The sequence below is a fragment of the Antrostomus carolinensis genome, unplaced genomic scaffold, assembly GCF_000700745.2.
Source record: "Antrostomus carolinensis isolate BGI_N321 unplaced genomic scaffold, ASM70074v2 scaffold16863, whole genome shotgun sequence".
In the NCBI taxonomy this organism is placed as follows: Eukaryota; Metazoa; Chordata; class Aves; order Caprimulgiformes; family Caprimulgidae; genus Antrostomus; species Antrostomus carolinensis.
Window position 1 is genome coordinate 1 of NW_010307411.1, and position 19,295 is coordinate 19,295.

Below are 19,295 nucleotides of genomic sequence, written 5' to 3' on the forward strand. Positions count from 1 at the left end.
GGTGTGGATTCAGCGGAGCTCAGCCATGGCCAGAGAACCGGCTCCTGGAACCTCTCTAACCCCCCTGCTGCAGCTCAACTGAATTGAGGCAAAACCTGCCCAAAATCTGCTTATGGAAACTCAGAGAATCCCAGACTGGTTTGGGTTGGAAGGGACCTTAAAGCTCATCCAGTTCCAACCCCCCCTGCCAGCAGCAGGGACACCTTCCACTAGACCCTTTTGCTACCATTCTCCTCCCCAGTGTGGACTTCCCTGTGTGGGGACTGTTCTTCTGGAGAAATCTTGTGTTAAGAGGATGCTGGAAAGCTCGGGTTGTGTAATTGTGGAGGGCATTCCAGCTGAGTAATATCCTGTAAACCAGAGCTGTGCCATGAGCAGCAGATCCTCTTTAGAGGATCAGCCAGGAGCAGTATTTGTGTGAGGAACAGGAAGGAGTTGTTACTTAGCCCTGGAACCAGGTGCTGCTGAAGGAATTGCTTATTTTGTCTCCTTATCCACTTAGAATCACAGAATGGTTTGGACTGGAATTGACCTTAAAGATCAGCCAGTTCCAACCCATTTAATATTGATTTCAAGGCATGTTGTGATCCCGACTTTCCTTAGGAAGGAGTGGAAAGGAAGTCAGAGATAAATGCCTGAATTCTAGGAGATAAAACAGCAGCTCCTTGTTCTGTGGTGGTGCAGGTGCCTTTCTGGCCCTTGCTGCTGTGAAATGCTTTGCTGTCCTGTAGTGAAAGGGTTAAGGTTATGCCTGTGCCTACCTACAATCCTATTTTAATGAGCTCTTGTAATGACTTGGAGATCTGAATGTGCAGCTTGTTTCTCAATAAATGAACTTAGACCAGGGACTCTCTTTCTGTGCCCGTCTGTAAGTGGGAACTTAATCACCTCGGTGTGACCTCTAAAAGCTGCAGGCAGCACCACTGAACCACATGAAAAATGGTGCTGGTAAGGTTTGTTTTCAACTCTGCTCCAAAGAACCCCAAAAACACAGTAACTTCATCTGTTTTATCGTGGAGATGGTGTATTTTGAGATGTGTTTCACACCTGGCTTTGGCTGACCACGTAAGTTGAACGTGGTGGTGTTGGCAGAGAGCAGACTGCTCCTCTCACTTGCAAATCACTTATCTCTTGGCTCCTAACACCAGTGCCAAGGGCAAACATTGCTGTCTTATCTTGTCTTTTGAGGCATGAGACAGTAATGTAGACAATATGGAAACAAATTCTCACAACAGTTCCAGGTTACTTGGGTTTTGTTGTGACTATCTAGCTTCTCCTGCTCATAGGACATCCTGGAAATGCAGGATTCCAGTTAATTATGTAGAAAATTCAGTGTACAGTTCAGCATTGCCACTGGAGCTGGGAGCTGCTTGTGTCTGGGAAGACAGGTTGGTTGCATCAGTTGTGAAGAGCACTGAGTTATCTTGCAAAGTAATTATCCACTCTACTAATGAGATTCACGGAGGTGTGAGATCTTGTTCTTCAGGGCAACATAAGGAGTTTGTTGCCACAGGAGGTGTTTATGCAGGAAGCTTTCCAGCCAGGTATCTGACTGGTGGTTGGTGCCAGTCAAAGTATTGTACTGGGCTGCATTTCACTTACTGTGGCTTGATGGGATGTTTTCCCAGCAGGGCACTGGTTTGTAGTGGTGGTGAGCAGGGCCTGATGTTAGTAACTGCAGCCTTTTACTTTGTGTGTGGAACTGAGCCCCAGGTGTACTTGTGAAGAGGAAAGAGCACATTTTATTTGATATATTTCTTCTTAATAACTAAAACTCTGTGCTGATGAGAGGCCACGTGGTCTTTGTGAGCTCCAGATGGCTTCCCTCAACATTTCCAGTGCTACCTGGAAGAACAGCTGCTCTTCTCTACAGCTGATTGTTGCTGGGTCTTTAGCTGATTACAAGTCTGGCTGCACTAGTTGGGGTACACAAAGGATGCAGTTGGGTGTAGCTCTGGGAAGAGTAATTGCCAAGGTCACAGCTGAAATCTGGTCACCAACCACTGGTTGGTGGTGGCAGGTGGCGTTTCTTACGCCAGCTCCATCCTTCATCAGCTCACCTTCAATGTGAGAAGGGTTTTGCAAGAGTTTGAAGAAAGCTGAAGGCAGAGGAAGAACCTGGCAGCTCACACAGCATCTGTGGAGACACTTGTACAATCAAACTCCTGCTTCTGACCATCTGTTCTCGTGCTGAAGTCAGTGATTTTGTTGAGGTTTGCCGCTTGATCGGAGCGTTTCGAAGCTCGTGTGACACACAGGCAGAGACTGTTCAGATGCCACCCACACTTCCATTGTGCCTGTTCCCAACGACCTAACTACTTGCTGGGTTTTATTACTGTATTTTTTTCCCACTTTTATATACAGAACTAAAGGAGGTTACAGTACCTGTTGGTGGTACTGTAACCTCTAGTGGTACTAGAGCTGCAGCGCTGCTATGGACACAATTTCATGTTCTACAGAAATTCTCAGCCTTAGGGTAAAACTAGTCTCCAGGAACATCAGCTCCTTGGTGTTGGTTACTCGCTGGGACCAGTGTAGTGAACACTCTTGTTAGCTCTGCTGTGTTGATAAATAGTTGAGTGTCTGCCATCCCTTCTGCCCTCATCAAAGTGATTGCTTAGAGAGAAGATCTTCTGTGTTCTTCTCATTACTTGCTTGCCATCAGGCAGTCTGTACAAGTGATTCCTAGTTCAGCTTGCATCTTGAAGTGTGATAAGGAGGGAAAACTAGTTTTTCCAATATATTCTCCTTCCCTCAAGTGTCTGGGATTCAAGTAACTTCTGTGGGGCACATCAAGGTGCTGCTTCCAACAAGCTGTTAGAGACGGTGATGGCTTCACGTGCTTCCTCTGTACAACTTCTCTGTAAGAGCTACACAGATGAGCCTGAAAGAAGAACTACAGAAGCATGAGCCTGATGGCTTCCCTAGACAGCTACTGACATCCTGGGTCTAAGTTGTTGGAGGGGGGGGAAAAAGGACAAGGAAACTGGGTAAGAAAGCTCAGGGTGATTATTGTTTCTACAACAATAAACACTGCAGTGGTCAGAAGCTCTTGTTTTGGAGGAAGTTGGGTGAGATCTCTCGCCTGCTTCTTCCTCTTTTCATTACAAACTTTCCATCCCAAGAAACTGTGGGTGAACTGGGTGATCTGCTCAAAAGCAGGTGGGCAGATATGAAGTAGTTCTGTGCTGAAGCAGAGCGTGGCTGGACTGCTTTCTGCCAGTGGGGTTTAGGAGTGAAAACTCACCTGTATGTGAGAGATATCTTCATTACTTGATTAAAACAGGACTCAGGAGCTCAGTGGCAGCCTTTCAGGACATAATCCAGCCATGTCAGGTACAAACAGAACAGCAGATTTCCCCTCACAGGTGCTGTCAGAGGTTACTTGTGTGGGTGGTTTTCTCACACAGCTCTGGATGTTCTAGTGATATTGATATTGATGATCACGAGCTGTGACCCTTCGTGGAGTCCCAGCAGCACAGCACCACCTGCAGAGACACAGCTCTCCCCTCAGGGCTGTCCAGCCTGGCTAAGGTGCTAGGGTGGCTGTCCTCACTAAAAACTGGAGTGATCAGTTATAATCCTCTTTTTAAAGGCCTTTGCTATATGAATCACTAGAACAAAACAACCTTAAAAGAGAAGCTGTAGATGAGTGAGAGTGGGATCTCTTCTACCAGGGCATTCCTCATGGCAAAGCGCTTTCTGAGGGCACTTGTGTTGCTGTTGTGGCTTTGTGTGTGTGTGTGTGTGTCAGACTGCAGGACTGTCAGGCAGTCTGACTGTATCGAGTATCTGTCAGAGGATACGCTGCTGAACATCAGAATGAGGCTGGAGGCTGCAACTGCAACGTAGAGGGAGGGATGTGGTGTAATCTGTGCAACATGGACTTGACCTGAGTGTTCAGATGTCTTCCAGTAAATGGAGAATGTCTCGTGTTGAGTAACACTTAAATTAACTGGCTGCTTCTCTGCATTTCTAAAGCTCTGTGCTGAACTTATGTAACGTACAGCTAATTCTATTTGATTCTCTCCTTCTCCCAAACTCTTCCCCTCTGCTCTTCCAGTCCCATCTATCCCACAGGCTCCTTGGATCCAGTTTGGCTGACGTCAGAACGGCAGGTTCCTCCGCAGGCAGCACCAGCGAGGACTGCTGTAGCTGTCCATCAGTTAAGGTTGCCCTGTGCTCTCCCTGGTTTGTCTGACTCTTCCCTTTGTCCCTTGTGTCGTAGGAACTGTGGGTTCCATGCCAAAATCAACCCCTTCTTCTCACTTTAGCAGTTAGTTGGGAAACTGGTCGTTGCTGAACACAACACAAACTCAGATCTAATTCTTCAAGCAGTGTTTCCTGAAAGAGGTGTAGAACTTTGAAAATACCTGTCAAGAGGTGGAGAAATCTTGGAGGGAAGCAGGAAGAGCAGGATGAAAAGCTTGGGGCTAGAGTAGGATAACTTACAGTGAAATGGGGGAGTTTTAGCTTATTACAGTTGCTTTAGTCCAGCCAAACGAGTATTAATATAAAACATGTTGCTAATATTTAACACAAATCTGTTGTGACTCAACTCCTCCATCAGCAGACTAGTGAATTGCAGCTGAATTTCCTTTTTGGTAAAAGCAATATGAAGAGTAACTTTTAAAATAGCTGCTTAGAACTAAGTGCATGTGATGAAGAAATGATCATTATGGGGAAAACTGAGCAGTGGGTAGTGATGCCTACTGTTTGCCTGCAGTGGGCTTTGAAAACCAAAACCCTAGGACTAAAACTTCTCAGCTTGCCTTAGACAAATCTTGTATTAGGAGAAAGCTCAAGTCTTATGTAATGGAAGCTTGCCAGAGTGGATGCATATGTGCTTGTATACTCATTTGAATTCTTAGCTGCAGTCATCTTAATGAGTGCTACATTTTTCTCTTCTGCTTTTGAAATGTTCTACTCTTCTAAAGTCAGGTCTGAAAGGAATAATCTTGTGCATAAAGCAGTATTTTGAGTGAGTGTAAATGTTCCAAAATTAACTTTGTCCATGAGACTGGCTTTATCCCTTAGTGATCTTCATCTGAGGAGGCTGAGCAGTGCTGCCATGGTGTAAGACACTGGCTTGGGAGGGAATACAGCTCTGGCTAGCTGAAAGCCTGACCCTACATACACCTGCTTAAAGTAAGTTGTAAATTCCCGTTCAAGCCACAAAATGAGGGGGGGAAAGGGAAAGCATGAACCTTTCCAATGGAGACTTATTCTGGAATTGGGTTGTGCTTAGGAGAGTTGTCGGAAGATACCCTTTAAGAAAAGATATGTGGAGCTCTGAGTCACGTACACAGATACATGTCCCTACATCTGCCAGAAATAGATAACAAAGATAATCCTCCAAGCAGAGAGCATCTCAGCAAACCATGTCAGCTCTAATACCCCTGTTCTTCTGTACCAGCTATATTGACCCACCAGAGAAATGGAGAACCTGTGTGGTGAGTAGAGCAGAGGGTGTGAATTAAGGCTCCAGAAATGCCATGTGATTCTTAGAGCATAGCTACAACTTTAGTAAAAGTTTGTTCCTATAGTAACTGCCAGATGAGTTATATAAGGTATCATCAAACATGCTCAGGAGCTGATGTGCCAGCCTCTTCAGAAAGTGCCTCTGCAATTCAAAGGTAATTCATCTTTCAAAATGCAAGTAGGTTATCAAAACCAACTAGAGAATCAAGAATAGCTTTGGTCTCTTGCAGGTTGATCCAGAATAGCGATTACTTCATGTGTCCCAGGAAATCTAGGACAGAAAAAATTTGAGCTTTGAGAAACTGTCTTAGAGCAAAGCTTCCTCTCACTGTGAACCTGGATTTACCTGTGCTACCATCAGACCTTCAGTGCCTTGTTAAACTGCTTACCTCTATTTTTGGCAAAACATGCCATTCCTTACTGGCCAGGTTATGCTCTTTCCTTATGAATGTCAAGTCCTTTTTGGGAACCTTGATAGTGAAAAATAAATCATGTCTAACTCTAGATATTGAAGATACTCTCAATCAAGCAAGAAGTGTCCCAGGTCCTGAGAATCTTGCCTGTGTTAGGAGCTATTTTAAGGACTTTGACTCCTACATATTTCCACAAATCACATGAAATTGGAAGATAGGGTCTGAATATTTTTAACATGCCGTGACAAATTAAAGGTGTGTGAGCAGACACCTTGTAAGGGATTTGATGGTAGAGGAGTTCTAAGCTGAATTTTGTTGGTGTAAAATTCTAGTAAATATACTAGTGATAGTGTGAGCTTCCATCCTGCTGCTCTGTTTGCATGTGCATTTGGGCACAGGGATGGTGTTTACCTATTACCTCAGGGTTTTTTTTAATTTCATAGAAATTCAGGCCTCTTTGAATTGTGCTGCCTTTACACTAGCAACTACATACCCTAGTATGTAGTTTTGGCCCAAACCTAGTGATTGGACATGTATTATCTAGTCTCTGGAATACTATGAAATCCTAATCTGATGTTGGCTGTGTCTGTATGTTGGGATTCTGACTACATTGACCTCCACAGGAAATCTGTGGATCAGGAAACTTGACTGATTCTTGTATATTTTTAGGCTTTGTGGTGATCAATACTGGTAATGTTGATCAGTCTTCTTGCATGGCTTCTTATTACAGCATCTGCTTGAAATTGTTACTTTCACAGTTTGTTTATTGAAGTAAGAAACATCACTTTCTTCACCAGCAGGAAGGACCCACCCTGCTGTTCACAGCATCTCTTTTAATTTCCTCCACCTTGCTCCATCGTTTGTATCATCACAGCACTTCTTCAAAGAACAAGATAGTAATGATAAGACCTGTGTTGAAGGCTGCTCCTGCAAGCTTATCACTACACATAGATCAAATGCTGCTGTGGAGCTGCCTTCAAGGCCACTGGGCACTCAAATATTATGTATTTCTTATAAACTGTAGAAGATTCTAAGAGGAAACAGAGCCAGCACCAGTCAGCTTGGTCTGACGTGGCCAGTAAGGTACCTGTAACAAACATTCTGGTTTGGGAAAGGAGAGAGTGTACTGGTTGCTGCTAGTACAGCCAAGAAGATTTTTTTTAAGGTGAAGCTCCAAGCTATGTACTCAACCCCTGTAGATGCCTCTGGCTCTTCCTTTTTCCTGCAGAGAGGGCTTAAAGCCTATAATTATTGCAGCAATCTTATATTGGGGGGGGAAAAAAAGATAAAAACCTGGAAAACAGCCCTTTCTTCTTTCAGAGGGTGGCATGAAGTTGAGTATTTGAAGGACCAAACTGTTTAGCTTTGCTAAATCCTTATCTAGCTCCTTTGCTACACAGCTTTTTGGCTTTAGCATCCATATTTTGCTGGATTCCAATGGCTTCCTGAAAACTACATCAATAGCTTAGTCTGGTACTAAATCTGAGGTGCAAGTGTTAGTGCTTCACACATCTCGGGTTCCTGTATCAGGATGCACGCTCAGGAACTAACTACCCTGTGTTAATAACTAAATCACATAATTTAGGGGTCTTGAAGTTGAGTTTAACTGCACTTTTTACTCACTAGCAGAGTTTACCTTGTTTTCTCAGACTAATCTGAACACTCGACTGTAGAACAGAAATCTCCAGTAAAGAGCAGAGGAAGTTGTTTTGTAAGACAGCCTTTGGCATAGCTTTTCTACAAGCAGAATGAATTTCAGCAAGTCCATTAAGCAATCCTTTTCCAGAATCAGGAAACCACAAGTCAAAGGAAGGTCCTGGATACTTGACTACTTCCTCATTTGGCTCTACAAAAACCAGGGCTTTTCAACTTGGACTGGATGAGAAATTTCCAAGCACTTGTGGAAGCTTGTACAAGAGGATGTGAATATCATCTCACAGGGATTACCCCACTCATAGAATCACAGGATATTGGGGATCGGAAGGGACCTCAAAAGATCATCTAGTCTTCCCACATCCACTTCCCTGTGAGCACTCAAGGGATGGTTGTATGATGCTGTAGCAGCGTTTACTGGGATCAATGGGCTGAGCAAACACATCTCCCTGTCACAACTGGGCTTGTGCTGGAGAGTTTGCAGGGCAGGGAGCCTGCGAGTCAAATGATTGTTTGCACTAAGAATATTTCATTAGGCTTGGAATAGCAATGTGCTCTCCTTCCTGCCTCTGAAAGCAGCTATTTTTTTTCCTGACCCCTCTTCTCAAAAAGAGCAGTGGCTTTGCAGCCAACTTCTGTTTTATTTTTAAACGCCTTCTGGAGGGTTATTACCGAATAAACTTGCATGAGTAGCTTGAGCCAAAATTTAATGCCTGAATAAAGGGTGAGGAGCAAATCCCCTTGGGATTCCTTGATTAAAAACACTCCAGGGTGTGAACTTTGAGCAAGTGACTAAGACATGGTGTGAAGTGGACTGGCCTGGCTGCACTGGGGTTTTAAAGGGAACTGGGAGTCACTTCAGGAAGGGCATATCAGGCAGTCCTTGTCATTAATGATTCCAATTTAGATGCTAACTTAGGCTGGTATGACCAGCTCGGTATGTGGTGTTTGTTTTGACAGGCTGGGATATAAAACAGACTGTGAAACTGTCTCGTGGAAGCACTGACTGGGCAGCTGAGTTGCTTGCACATAGCTTTCTAGTCTGTGCTGGATAGTGATGCATCCTTGCTTAAGAACACAGTGAAGCCTTCAGTTCAGCTTTCAAAAATGAAAACTGACTGAGCAATAGATGCTTTTAAGCTCGTGATCTTCCTGTGACCACTGCCAGGCTAGGAGAATATGCCAAGGTGGTCCCCACTGTGGTGCTAGAACTGAGTGTATAGCTGGGCTCTTCAATCTCTTTTGGTTAATAGCCCATTCTCACTCAAAACTGCCACTTTCTTGTTCACCTGCAAATGGCTGGCCTCCTCCAGAAGGGATTTGTGCACACACAAGGTGATGACCAGGGGCACAAGATGCTTAATCAGAACTGGACAAGCTATGCCCAGCTTGAGTTGGTGCCGAGTAACTTGCTTACCATGGATCTCAAAATTATCCATCACACTGAACTAAAAGGGACTGCAGTGTCAGGCTTGTGTGCCCGATACTGGTTGTCACTGCACCAAACTCCCAGTTTTGCATATGGGAGGTGAGTTTTTGTTTAGGCCTTAAGCTCTAAAGCCATCTGGAAGCTGTGAGGATGCCAGCCTCGAGGGAACTATTTTTATAACATTTAGTGAGAGTATTCATGTGAGCACCAATTCCTTTCATGTTTCTTTCTAGTGGTTTAACAAGCTGAATGTTTGTTAGCCTTGTCCTCAAGTGTTTGTTAGCCTTAGATGTAAACCTTTTTGCATCTGAGTGTCCATGATTCACTGAGCCCAGAGGTAAGGTGTTCCCAGTGGCGTGCCATGCCCTCGTGTAAGCAATTAGTGGTGTCAGGGTGTGCACAGAAGCTGCAGGAGATGATAGGGCTCCCCAGCAGCTCTAGCAATGCTGATAAGTGCTGCTGTGTTGGTCTCTAAGATGACTTACTGATAGAAAAACATTTTTTCTCTGAAAAATTGTGCCCTTAACGTCTACTAAGCCATTTGCAGCTTCTGTCAGAGCTCAGTCAGTGTAGCTTCCGTACAGTCTTCAGCTCGATTTAGTTTTTGGGAAGTTAAATGCTTCAACATGTGACTGAACTTGCATCTGTAGATACCACCTGGGGCTTTCTGCAAGTCAGTCACCTTGAAAAAGCATGTGAAACCCTGGGGAAATGACTGTACCAACTTTCTCCAGCCAGATCTTTACTGGATGCTTTCTTGTGTCATTTCTAGTGTGAACTCCTTCATCGTCACCTCAAAAGAGGGAAGTGGGAGAGTTGTTTACATTTGGAACAACCCATCCCCCCCCTTGCCCTCAAAACTAAGTGCTTTATAAGACATGAAATGGTAAAAATGATGTTTTAGCTTAATGGTTGAGGGCATTAGATACTAGCAAAGCTGAAGGTCTGTAAGGGAGTGTGTTTGGGTTGGTGCCTCTGCATGTTTCATCTGACCCAACCTGACCAGGACATCTAGGCTTTGACCCACTGCTTCCTTGGTGGCAGCTTGCTTAGAGTGGGCTGTCTGGCTTAGGATACCCTTGTTTTCAGCAAAATAAACCCTGTAATGTTCCTTACTGCCCAAGGCACCAAATGATGATAATTTTAATGAGCATGAAGTTATTTGGAGTTTGATTCAACAGGACAAATTACATTTTCCTCACACTACTGCTGGTGAGGCAAGTGGTTCTCTTGAGCAGCTGCTTATCTCAAAGTAGCTTTTCACTCTCCAGGGGTGTAGCCATGTCTTGTTTCTCTTTTTTTTAATCATAGTGTTGAGAGAACACAGGGCTGTGTAACTAGGCTAAAGCAATGACTACTTATATCCAAAAGCACTGAGTGCTTGGGTCTAGAGTTCAAATTCCCAAGCCTTGCAGAACTGTGGAGCTGACTGCAGGCTTCAGGCAGTGTTTTGAAGAACCATCTAAATAACCTGCTTGTGTGCTCTTAGAGTCACCCCCGGTGTCAGAGCAGGCTGGTGAACTTCTGTGATCACCATCTTCCTCCTGGCTCTGGACACAAACAACCTCACATCCCCAAACTTCTGTCATTTCCTATAGTCTGTAGATCTGAAGCTTTTCTTATGACACTCACTGGCACTGCAAGGATGCCCAGTCCCTGGCTGGGATAAGCATCAGTGAGGAGAAAGAACTACCCTTGGTTGTGTGGTGTGTTTGTCACCAAACCAAATACCAGCTGCTCGGAGGATTTCTGAAAGCATATGATTTTTTTAATATTTACTGGCATAATAAAGCTGCTTCAGTCCTGGGATCTTCCAGAGCTGGGATCTCCAAGTTGCAACAATGGTCAGCTGTTATTCCTCTACTCAGCCCTGACTGTTTCAGATCCTGTGTGACAAATGAAGTAACACTGCAGCAGGATGGGTGTAACACTGTGCCACTGAGTCACTCTCCTATGTGGCATCACAGGGTAGGAGGTTGCAGTGGCTTCAGCTAGCACATGTGACAAACCAGTGAGCTGATTACTCCAGCCCTGATGTAGTATCTAGCTGACTATTAATCCTTTTAGTCCTATAAAGGCTAAATATATCTAGAGTTTAAATCTCACCTTGAATCTCATGCTTAATCCTGCAGGCAGTCTCACATTATAGCCTTCAGGGTGCATCTGGGAGAGAACTCCACAAATAAATCAAGCCAAGGATCAGAATTCCTGGCTTCACCTTGGTGTGCAAGAGGAATATCACTGACCAAACCTTTTATTCTCATGCCTTACTCTGTGACTGGCATACTTAGATGCTGCTAAAAGTACAGACCCTTGCTTTGATGCATTTAGTGTTTGGTTTTTGGTAGGTATAATCAAGGAACTGAGGTATAGACAAGAGTATGCTTCTATTCAGGTCTTTATCAAGAGCTGTTGCTAAGCTGGGAAGTGACTTTAATCAACTTCATTAAATTAGTATCATTCTCAAGGGCTGCTCTTCTAGAGAAAAAGCAGAAAGCAATGGCAGGACAGGGCAGAAGATTTAATAAAGACTTTTTAAAAAACAACATAAATTAGCTGGAATAGGCACTGGAGGTAAGTTAGAGAGTACATGCTTTTGCCCTGGAAGGGACCATGAGCCACTGATTGCATTAGCAGCACCAAATCCCTCAGGATACTCTACACTTTCCCAGTAAATAGGAATTAAACTGTTAACAACCATCAAGCATATCCAGGAGAGTGAAATACAGTGCTGCTTTTTTAGGGCTTGGAAATGACACTTTCCCTCTCCCACCTCAGTCTCATTAGCTTTGAGGCTTGCTATTTTAACTATGGCAAGAAAAGGCAGAATAATTCTTCATCTGCAATAATTCCTGTAAATCCCTCTGACAAGGGCCAGCACAGTTTATTGGTGGCTATCAGGTCCCTTATTCAGGATGTGACTTTGCTGTGGCTGTTTGGCCAGTTACCCAGTGACACCACCCACGGTGGAAGGTGGCCACATTAACTGTGTGGCTGGTTGGCAGCTTTAACCAGATGATTTAGTTTTAAAACCTGCTTGTCTTACACTGCAGAGGACTACTTCTGAAGCTGGTCTTCCTTCAGAAATTGGTGGTGGCTGGGAGGGGGGCTGCAAGTGGTGGGAGTGCCTGTGGACATCTGCTCTCCCCTGGGTAATGCATTGCTGGGTTTTTCTTCAGAGAACTGTTTGCAGTGAGTAAAACTAAGCTTGTTCATTTTTCCCTTGTGGTTTTCTTTTTTCCCCTGGCATGATCTCCCTTCTTCTACACCTTGGAGTTCTCCTGCCTGTCTGAAAGCTGCATGCAAACTATGGATCTGATTACAGCTGGAGAAACTGTGGAGTGAACTGTTAATCGGTCTTGTGCCAGGATTGCAACCTGAGGTTCTGCCCCAGCTCTGGTTTTGGTGGTGGCCAAAGTACAGGGCTTTGTGCTGCTCTCCTCACTCAGCTGTAGCTTCCTGTGTAAGACTAAGAGAAGACTCGATGATGCAGTCTGTGTGTCAGATGCTGAGTGTTTTATGCTGCTTTAATCCTAGAGCAGTGGTGAATATTCTGGAGCTGGTCCAACTGCAATAGGGTTACCCAAGGAGGATTCTCTGTTGCTAAAGCAGGAACACAGACTTCCATTGGCACGACTGTTACATTGGTTTAGATGTGCATCAGCAAGAAGAAATTGGGGTTTTGTAGTGCCTGGGGTGGTTTGAATGCCTGTTCTCATCCCTCTTCCCCTTAGAGTTGTGTTTGTCTTGTGTAGAGCTGTCAATGGAGGAGGGAGTCAATAAGATACCAGCTGAGTATAATCATTGGGAGTCAATCTTTAAACGTCCTGCTGATGTCTAGTGCAGTTTCTAATCTGGACAAAAAAATGTAAACTACTCAGTCCCAGTTCACTTGGTACAGTTTCTCAGTTGCTCAAGGCAACTACAGGTTGATTTGCTGGTGTGAAACACTTGTGTCTCTCTGCAGGGCCACGATGGGCATCCTGGAATATTGGTGTATTCATCTGTATTCGTTGTGCTGGGATCCACAGGAACCTCGGAGTTCATATATCCAGGGTAAAATCTGTCAATCTCGACCAGTGGACACAAGAACAGATACAGGTAACGAGGGAAACATGAACAGTGTTGTTCTGTTAGTTGGGCTTGGTGAGATGGGAAATAAAGAAAGTCTGAATAGGCCAAAGATGTGGGAAATGAATCAGGAAGAAGATACCAAGCTAAGTTAGATGGGGAGGGAAAATGTCATGATTTCAGGCTTGGCAAACGTGAGGGGGTAAAGACAAACACTGCAAAGGCTGCTGTTGTCTGGAGCTGCTGCCCACCTCTTCTCCTTGAGGTTTCCAGAAGACAAATCCTGGACTTGCAGAGTGACATCAGGTTGCTAATGTGATATTTATCTTGTCTTTGAATAAATATTGTGCTGTGGTGCTTAGGATGGGCTAATGATACAGTGGGGAGATCGTAGCGACTGCATCAAGGATTCTCAGCCAGTAGGCTTGTGTGAAAAGTGACATTCAGGTGCAGAACAGACTTCAAAAGTCTACATGCACCTTCTAGTTAATATGGGTAGACTCTTGCTTGGTAGCCTGGCATGTTAGTATGTGTAAGAGCTTTAATGTCTGTGAAACAAAGGGTTCAAGGATTCTTTTTGAATTGCAGTGCATGCAAGAGATGGGAAATGGAAAAGCAAATCGTCTTTATGAAGCCTACCTGCCAGAGAACTTCAGACGACCTCAAACAGACCAGCATCCTTTCTTCCTTTGTTGCTGAGGAAACATGGAGTCTTTGCATCTTGTCTCTTAGTAGCTGCACTCCCTGCAGAGGAGGTTTAACTTCATCTGCCTGGGCATCAGCTGTGGGAATGAGTTCCTAGCTAGGCACCCTCCGAGCATTGCTTCATCCACAGGCTACTCGCTTACAGAACGAAGCAGAGGAGAGCTAAAAGGATTGTTTCTGAGCTATAAGAGTGGAGAACTGGAACAGGAGTGTTACAGCCTGAAGCTATTGCATGACATGCACTTTAGGGTCCGTGGCAAATAGGAGGGTTGACTTTCAAAAGTGCTGAGCACTTAAAAGTCTCAGTGGAGACAGATAAAAAGTCTTAACACTTTTTGAAAAATTAAACTGTAACTTCTACTTTCCAGGAGGGTTTCTAGATGCTGAGTGCAACAGGGATCTAGTGATGTGAACCTAAAGAAACACAGGAGCACCTCTCTACCATCTTTTTTTTTGTCTTAAGCTGGTGGCTGAGGTGCTTTTCTATACACAGGATCCATTTCTGTGACCACTGTGATTTGTGCTAATGACACATATGCTCTTAAGTGATGGTTGAAGTAAATGGATATCAGTGGAGAGAACACACTAGGAATTTAAGCTGTGATTTAATGTACCTTTTATAGTACCATCATACTTGGAATAACCCATGGGCAAAAATTGAGTAGCTAAAGTAGTTGGATCCAACACTAAATTATTTTAAGAAAGTTACTGCTGGAAATGCTCTTTAAACAGTCATTAGTTTAGTTACAGCCTGTACCTTGTATCCACATGTCAAATAACACTGCGTAAGGCTTCTATTCTTGAATGGTTTGTCTTTAACAAGCTGCCTGCAGAGCTGTGGAGAGCTTCATCCGGGATAAATATGAGAAGAAGAAATACATGGACCGAAGTATTGACATCAGTGCATTTAAGGTTAGTTCCTAATCACTTCTACAGAAGCTTAAATACATGTGAAGATATAAGTGGATGTCTGTTTTGTGAGTAAGCAGTGACTTGGTGAAAATAGACAGTTTAAATGTTTCCTGTATTAGTGACTAATGTGTTCTCCAAGGCAGATTGCATTCAGTCATTCTGTAGAATGAATTTAAATTGGAGGGGACCTTTGAAGGCTATCTTGTCCAACTCCTTGCTCAGAGCAGGACTAGCTTCAAATATAGCTGTATCTTTGATAGGCTTTTTAGATTAGTAACAGCATCATGTAAAGCTCTGTATGAACTTTCTCTTGGTATGATGACATGAGTTTTGACCCTTATGTTAGTGTTGGTTTTTTTCCTTACAGAAAGAAAAGGATGACAAATGGAAAAGGAGTAATGAGCCAGTATCAGAAAGAAAACTGGAACCTATCATCTTTGAGAAGGTGAAAATGGTAAGACCAAAAGGCATGGTCATGGATCAATTGTAAAGACTTCTCTCAAGCAGAACAGAGGTAATCCAGCTTGATATGGAAGCATTTTTTGCAGCCTCAGTCATAGCAGTGGATGCATTGAGTCACACTCATGGTAGTAGCTTGTTTTCCTCTGCTCAACCAGATATTAAGCAGACGTGTTCTGCCTCGCAATGCAGAGCAGATTGGAATCCAGCTACTCCCCACTGAGCTTTCCAGCCTGAGTGGTTACTCTTTTCCTTGTTTAGAGCATGCTAGAATTTGACAGTGGGATCCCACATTATGGGACAATAAAAAAAACCCCTATGTAATTGGGGTTTTGCTCTGAAATTCTGTTTGTTTTGGAAGCACTCATGTCCACTGGAAAAAAAGGGGTTTGAGGGTTAATCTCTCATTAAAGCCTCTAATGTATCAGAGTAAAACTGAAATTTGAACAAGACTTCTGGTGTTGTTTTTCCTTAGCCTCAAAAGAAAGAAGAAACACAGCAGTCTAGAAAAAGTTCTCCTAAATCTACTGAACCAGTGGTGGACTTGCTAGGACTTGGTAAGAGCCTTTACAACCTTATTGCACTTGTTACAGTGACCCTGTGCACCATCTGTGACCTTGTGTCTTTGAGCTTTTAGTTCTTATCTTCCATGTCAGCTGATAGGAGTAGCAGAGTGTTTTTGCTAAAACTCCTACAGTGCAACTCCAGCACAGCACTCAGCACTGCAGCAGAAACAGTTTTCCTGATGTTTTCCTCTTATGCTGGTGCAGTGGTTGTGCCTGTGGTATTACAGGAGCAGCTATAGTGGTCTCCAGACACGGTGTGGCTGCTCTGAGGTTAATAGGACAGATAGAGTGCAGTGCACTTCCCTGGTCCTGAGGCAGTTCCTTCTCAGCAGCAGAAGGATCAGTGAAGAGCTGGCAATATGCGTTGGCTAAAGTGGGATACAGGTCAGGTCACTGGGTTGAGTGGCATATGTGCAAACTGCTTAATTGGCAAGGAGGCTGCCCCTCAGCCTGAGGCCATCTGTGTGATCATCCATCGCAGCTTTGTCTCTCCCAGATGCTCCTGTGACAACCGCGGTTACCAACGGCAGGCCTAGCAGCTTAGAGAAGGATCTTGATCTTTTCGCATCAGTGGGATCAAACTCTGACTCCAGGAGGGTAAGTAGGGAACATCAGTGACTGACAAAGCCTAGTTAGATGCTTGGATGAGATGATGTCTGTGTTCCCTAGTGCTGAAGGCAGCTGATGCACTTGTGCTGTCTCTGTCTCAGGTCACTGGCTCTATGCCGACATCAGGAAGTGCTGGTTCTGTTCCTGAAAACCTGAATCTCTTCCCTGAGCCAGGAGGCAAAGGGGAAGAAGTGGGGAAGAAGCAGCTCTCTAAAGACTCCATCCTGTCCTTGTACGGCTCTCAAACACCTCAGCTGCCTGCTCAAGGTAATGGGTCTCAGAACAGAGCTGCTGAATGGCAGTACATGAATTCAGAGTGGGTGGGGTGTCCTGGTGAGTGAAGATGTGGGAATGTAGGTGGTCCTTCTTGAGAACTGGTGAGTAGCATAATGAGCAGCTTAGTCTGGATGGCCAAGTGAATGTTGTGATGGTCTCTGATTTGGAGGTTGGCATTTCAGCCCCTGACAGTGAATGCAGCAGTTCTTCCCTCTGTGGCTTCTCTGCCTTTTTCTAGGAGCAATGTTCATGGCCCCAGCTCAGATGGCATATCCTGCAGCAGCATATCCTGGCTTTCCAGGAGTAGCTCCTTCCAGCAGCATGATGGGAGGTATGATGGCACCATCAGTGGGAATGATGGCTCAGCCTGGAGCTGCAGGCATGGTGACTCCCATGGCCATACAAGCTGGATACGTGGGTAATGTGCAGGCAGCTGTCATTGGTGTCCCCAACGGGATGATGGCTGCGCAGCAGGCTGGCTACGTAGCTGGCATGGCAGCGGTTCCCCAGCCTGTCTATGGTGTGCAGCCAGCACAGCAGCTTCAGTGGAACATTGCTCAGGTGAGATGTGATTTTCTGCTGACCCAAAGGTGGATGGAGGGCAGGGGAGGCATGTGCAGTTAAATCTAGCCTGTTACCTGAAGACTTCAGGGTTTTCATAGCCTGGCTCCTGGGGTTGGGTGAGTTCTGCTGATGCTGCAGGAAAACTGAGGGGTTGCAATGGAGTAACTTGTTCAGAGGTCTCGGTGCTTGGTGGAGAACAAAAATCAGTGCAACATCAGCTAAAATGAGAACTTCCTCACCTTGCTAGATGGGTGAGGCACCTGAGAAGCTGCTGCCTTCTGTTCACAGTAACTCAGTAACACTTTAGAAGGACTTGGCTAAGCCTGTAGCGTGATGGGGAGCACGAGTTTGACCTTTGACTGCTGTGGGCTGTCAGTGTCCTTGACGTAGCCTTGACTTTTCTCCTCTCCTGTTTCCAGATGACCCAGCAGATGGCTGGGATGAACTTCTATGGAGCTAATGGCATGATGGGATATGGACAGTCAATGGGTGGAGGAGGTGCCCAGGGAAGCAATCAGTCCCTCAGCACTCAGATGTGGAAATGATCCCTTGCGTTGTGACCATTTTTGCCTTCTGTTCTGTTCTTCAAAACTGCTCCATGAGACATTCAGGGTTTTTCTTTCTGGCTGGCTGCCCAGCCTGAACTTCTTTCCATAACTGAGACCCATCTCTGCCTTTTTCACTGTCAGACACGGTGAAACCTCAGTGACCAGAACATGAGCTCCCCTGTATTTAGCACAGTCAATGCACACTTTTTTGGGGTGGACCCCCTCCTTGCACAAACCTCCACTAATGCTTCTGGGTAGCACTTATTGTCCTGCTGGGTATCTTAGCAGAGGTGTGACTGAAGAACTTGGGAAATCTGTATTTAATATTACTGCCTGTCATGTCAGGCCTTTTAAGAATCACTCAAACTCTAGTGTTAGCAGGGGTTTTGGTTAGCAGAGGGGTGGAAACCTTGTTTGGTGCTGAGGAACTGGATTTTAACCCAAGCCCAGGGGCAAGCAAGCCTTGCTACCTCTTCCCTTGAGTGGAGTTTCTCCGGAGCTGAGGCCTTGCTGTGCTTGGCTCGCCGACCCTCATTGGAACCAAAGTCATTTTGAAGACCCCCTCTCTCCCTCCCCCCCGTGAGCAAGCAGGATTCTCGCACAGTGTGGGGGTAAGCTGTTTGGAATGTGAAACTTGCACTTCAGAGTGGCTTTTCTGTCTAATATGTGGTATTGATGTATTTAACTTTTAACAAGCTAACTGAGAGTTAACTTATCAAGGGCTGAGAGCCCCCTGCAAGTTTTCTTACACTTTTAAAATTACTATGACATCCTAATTTATACTTTTTCATATTTTTTTTTGTTCCTGTGTAATCCTGGTCCTCTTTCCCAGTTATCTTTTGACGTTTTAATCTAGGCATTAGAAGTGGGTGGGTCAAACTTCTTTTTTCCTCATCTTCAGTAGAACACAACTGCTTAAACTCATCAGCGTGAGCAAGAAGTCAGACTTCTGTGGTCTACTTTATCCTGTGTATATGTAAATTCCCAAATAAAATATTGCAGTGAAACCTCAAACTGACTGATCTTGTTTTTAAACAGTGTAACAGATTGTGTTTAAACACTGTCCCTGGTGTGAGTTGTTCATTTCAGGTGTGTGGGGATTTGAAGCCTTTCATCCAAATCAGACTTCACTCCATCTGCTTTCTACCAGGGCTGTGTCCCAAATGTCAGGCAAGAATAGTGTTTGCCTGAAAGCTAAAGGACTGTCAGGGCACAAAGAACCAGGCTCAGCAGAGGCAGAATCAGGTCAGTTGACACTTTTTATATACAAGAGAGACTTCAAGCTTAGGGCTGTGGGTAAACGCAGCGTTCCTGCAGCTCTGGCTGCAGGGAAAACAAATTATTAGGACTGGAGCTTTATATTAATGTTCAATCAAACCTGACCAAGGCCTATTCAAAAGGTAAATTTGAAGCTTTTATGAAAAGTAGTAACAGTGATAATGAGAGGCTGGGGGCATTTGGAGTTGCCTAAAGAACAGATATGAAGCCCAGTTTTCCTTAAGCTCGTGGGTGGCTACGTGCAGCTGCAGGGGAGAGTCTGGAGTTGATGGTGCTCTGCTTGCATTATTAATTGTAGTATTTCTTTCTCAAGTCAAAACCTGTTCTTTTC

The 19,295-nt window shown here is 44.6% G+C and overlaps 1 protein-coding gene across 2 annotated transcripts; it reads left to right on the top strand.

Moving 5' to 3' along the window:
• Nucleotides 1-12,936: 12,936 nt before the first annotated feature.
• SMAP2 (small ArfGAP2) lies at nt 12,937-18,695 on the top strand. 2 transcript variants are annotated; one of them, XM_010165422.1, is made up of 9 exons: nt 12,937-13,077; nt 13,636-13,721; nt 14,586-14,664; nt 15,032-15,118; nt 15,599-15,680; nt 16,186-16,286; nt 16,400-16,565; nt 16,813-17,135; nt 17,558-18,695. In XM_010165422.1, exons 2-9 carry the CDS (start codon nt 13,639-13,641, stop codon nt 17,681-17,683), a joined length of 1,047 nt encoding a protein of 348 aa, XP_010163724.1. In that variant the 5' UTR covers nt 12,937-13,077; nt 13,636-13,638; the 3' UTR covers nt 17,684-18,695. The 2 variants fall into 2 exon arrangements, with proteins under 2 accessions (XP_010163724.1, XP_010163725.1); XM_010165423.2 differs by having other exon boundaries at nt 12,949-13,077; nt 16,816-17,135; nt 17,558-18,052.
• The last annotated feature ends 600 nt before the right edge of the window (nt 18,696-19,295 follow it).

Bases quoted from the DNA above. Each gene is read 5' to 3' on its own strand.
- SMAP2 (XM_010165422.1), top strand. From the start codon at position 13,639: ATGCAAGAGATGGGAAATGGAAAAGCAAATCGTCTTTATGAAGCCTAC. The intron at 15,119-15,598 runs GTAAGACCAAAA...GTTTTTCCTTAG, and splicing joins TCTTTGAGAAGGTGAAAATG to CCTCAAAAGAAAGAAGAAAC. The intron at 16,566-16,812 runs GTAATGGGTCTC...GCCTTTTTCTAG, and splicing joins ACCTCAGCTGCCTGCTCAAG to GAGCAATGTTCATGGCCCCA.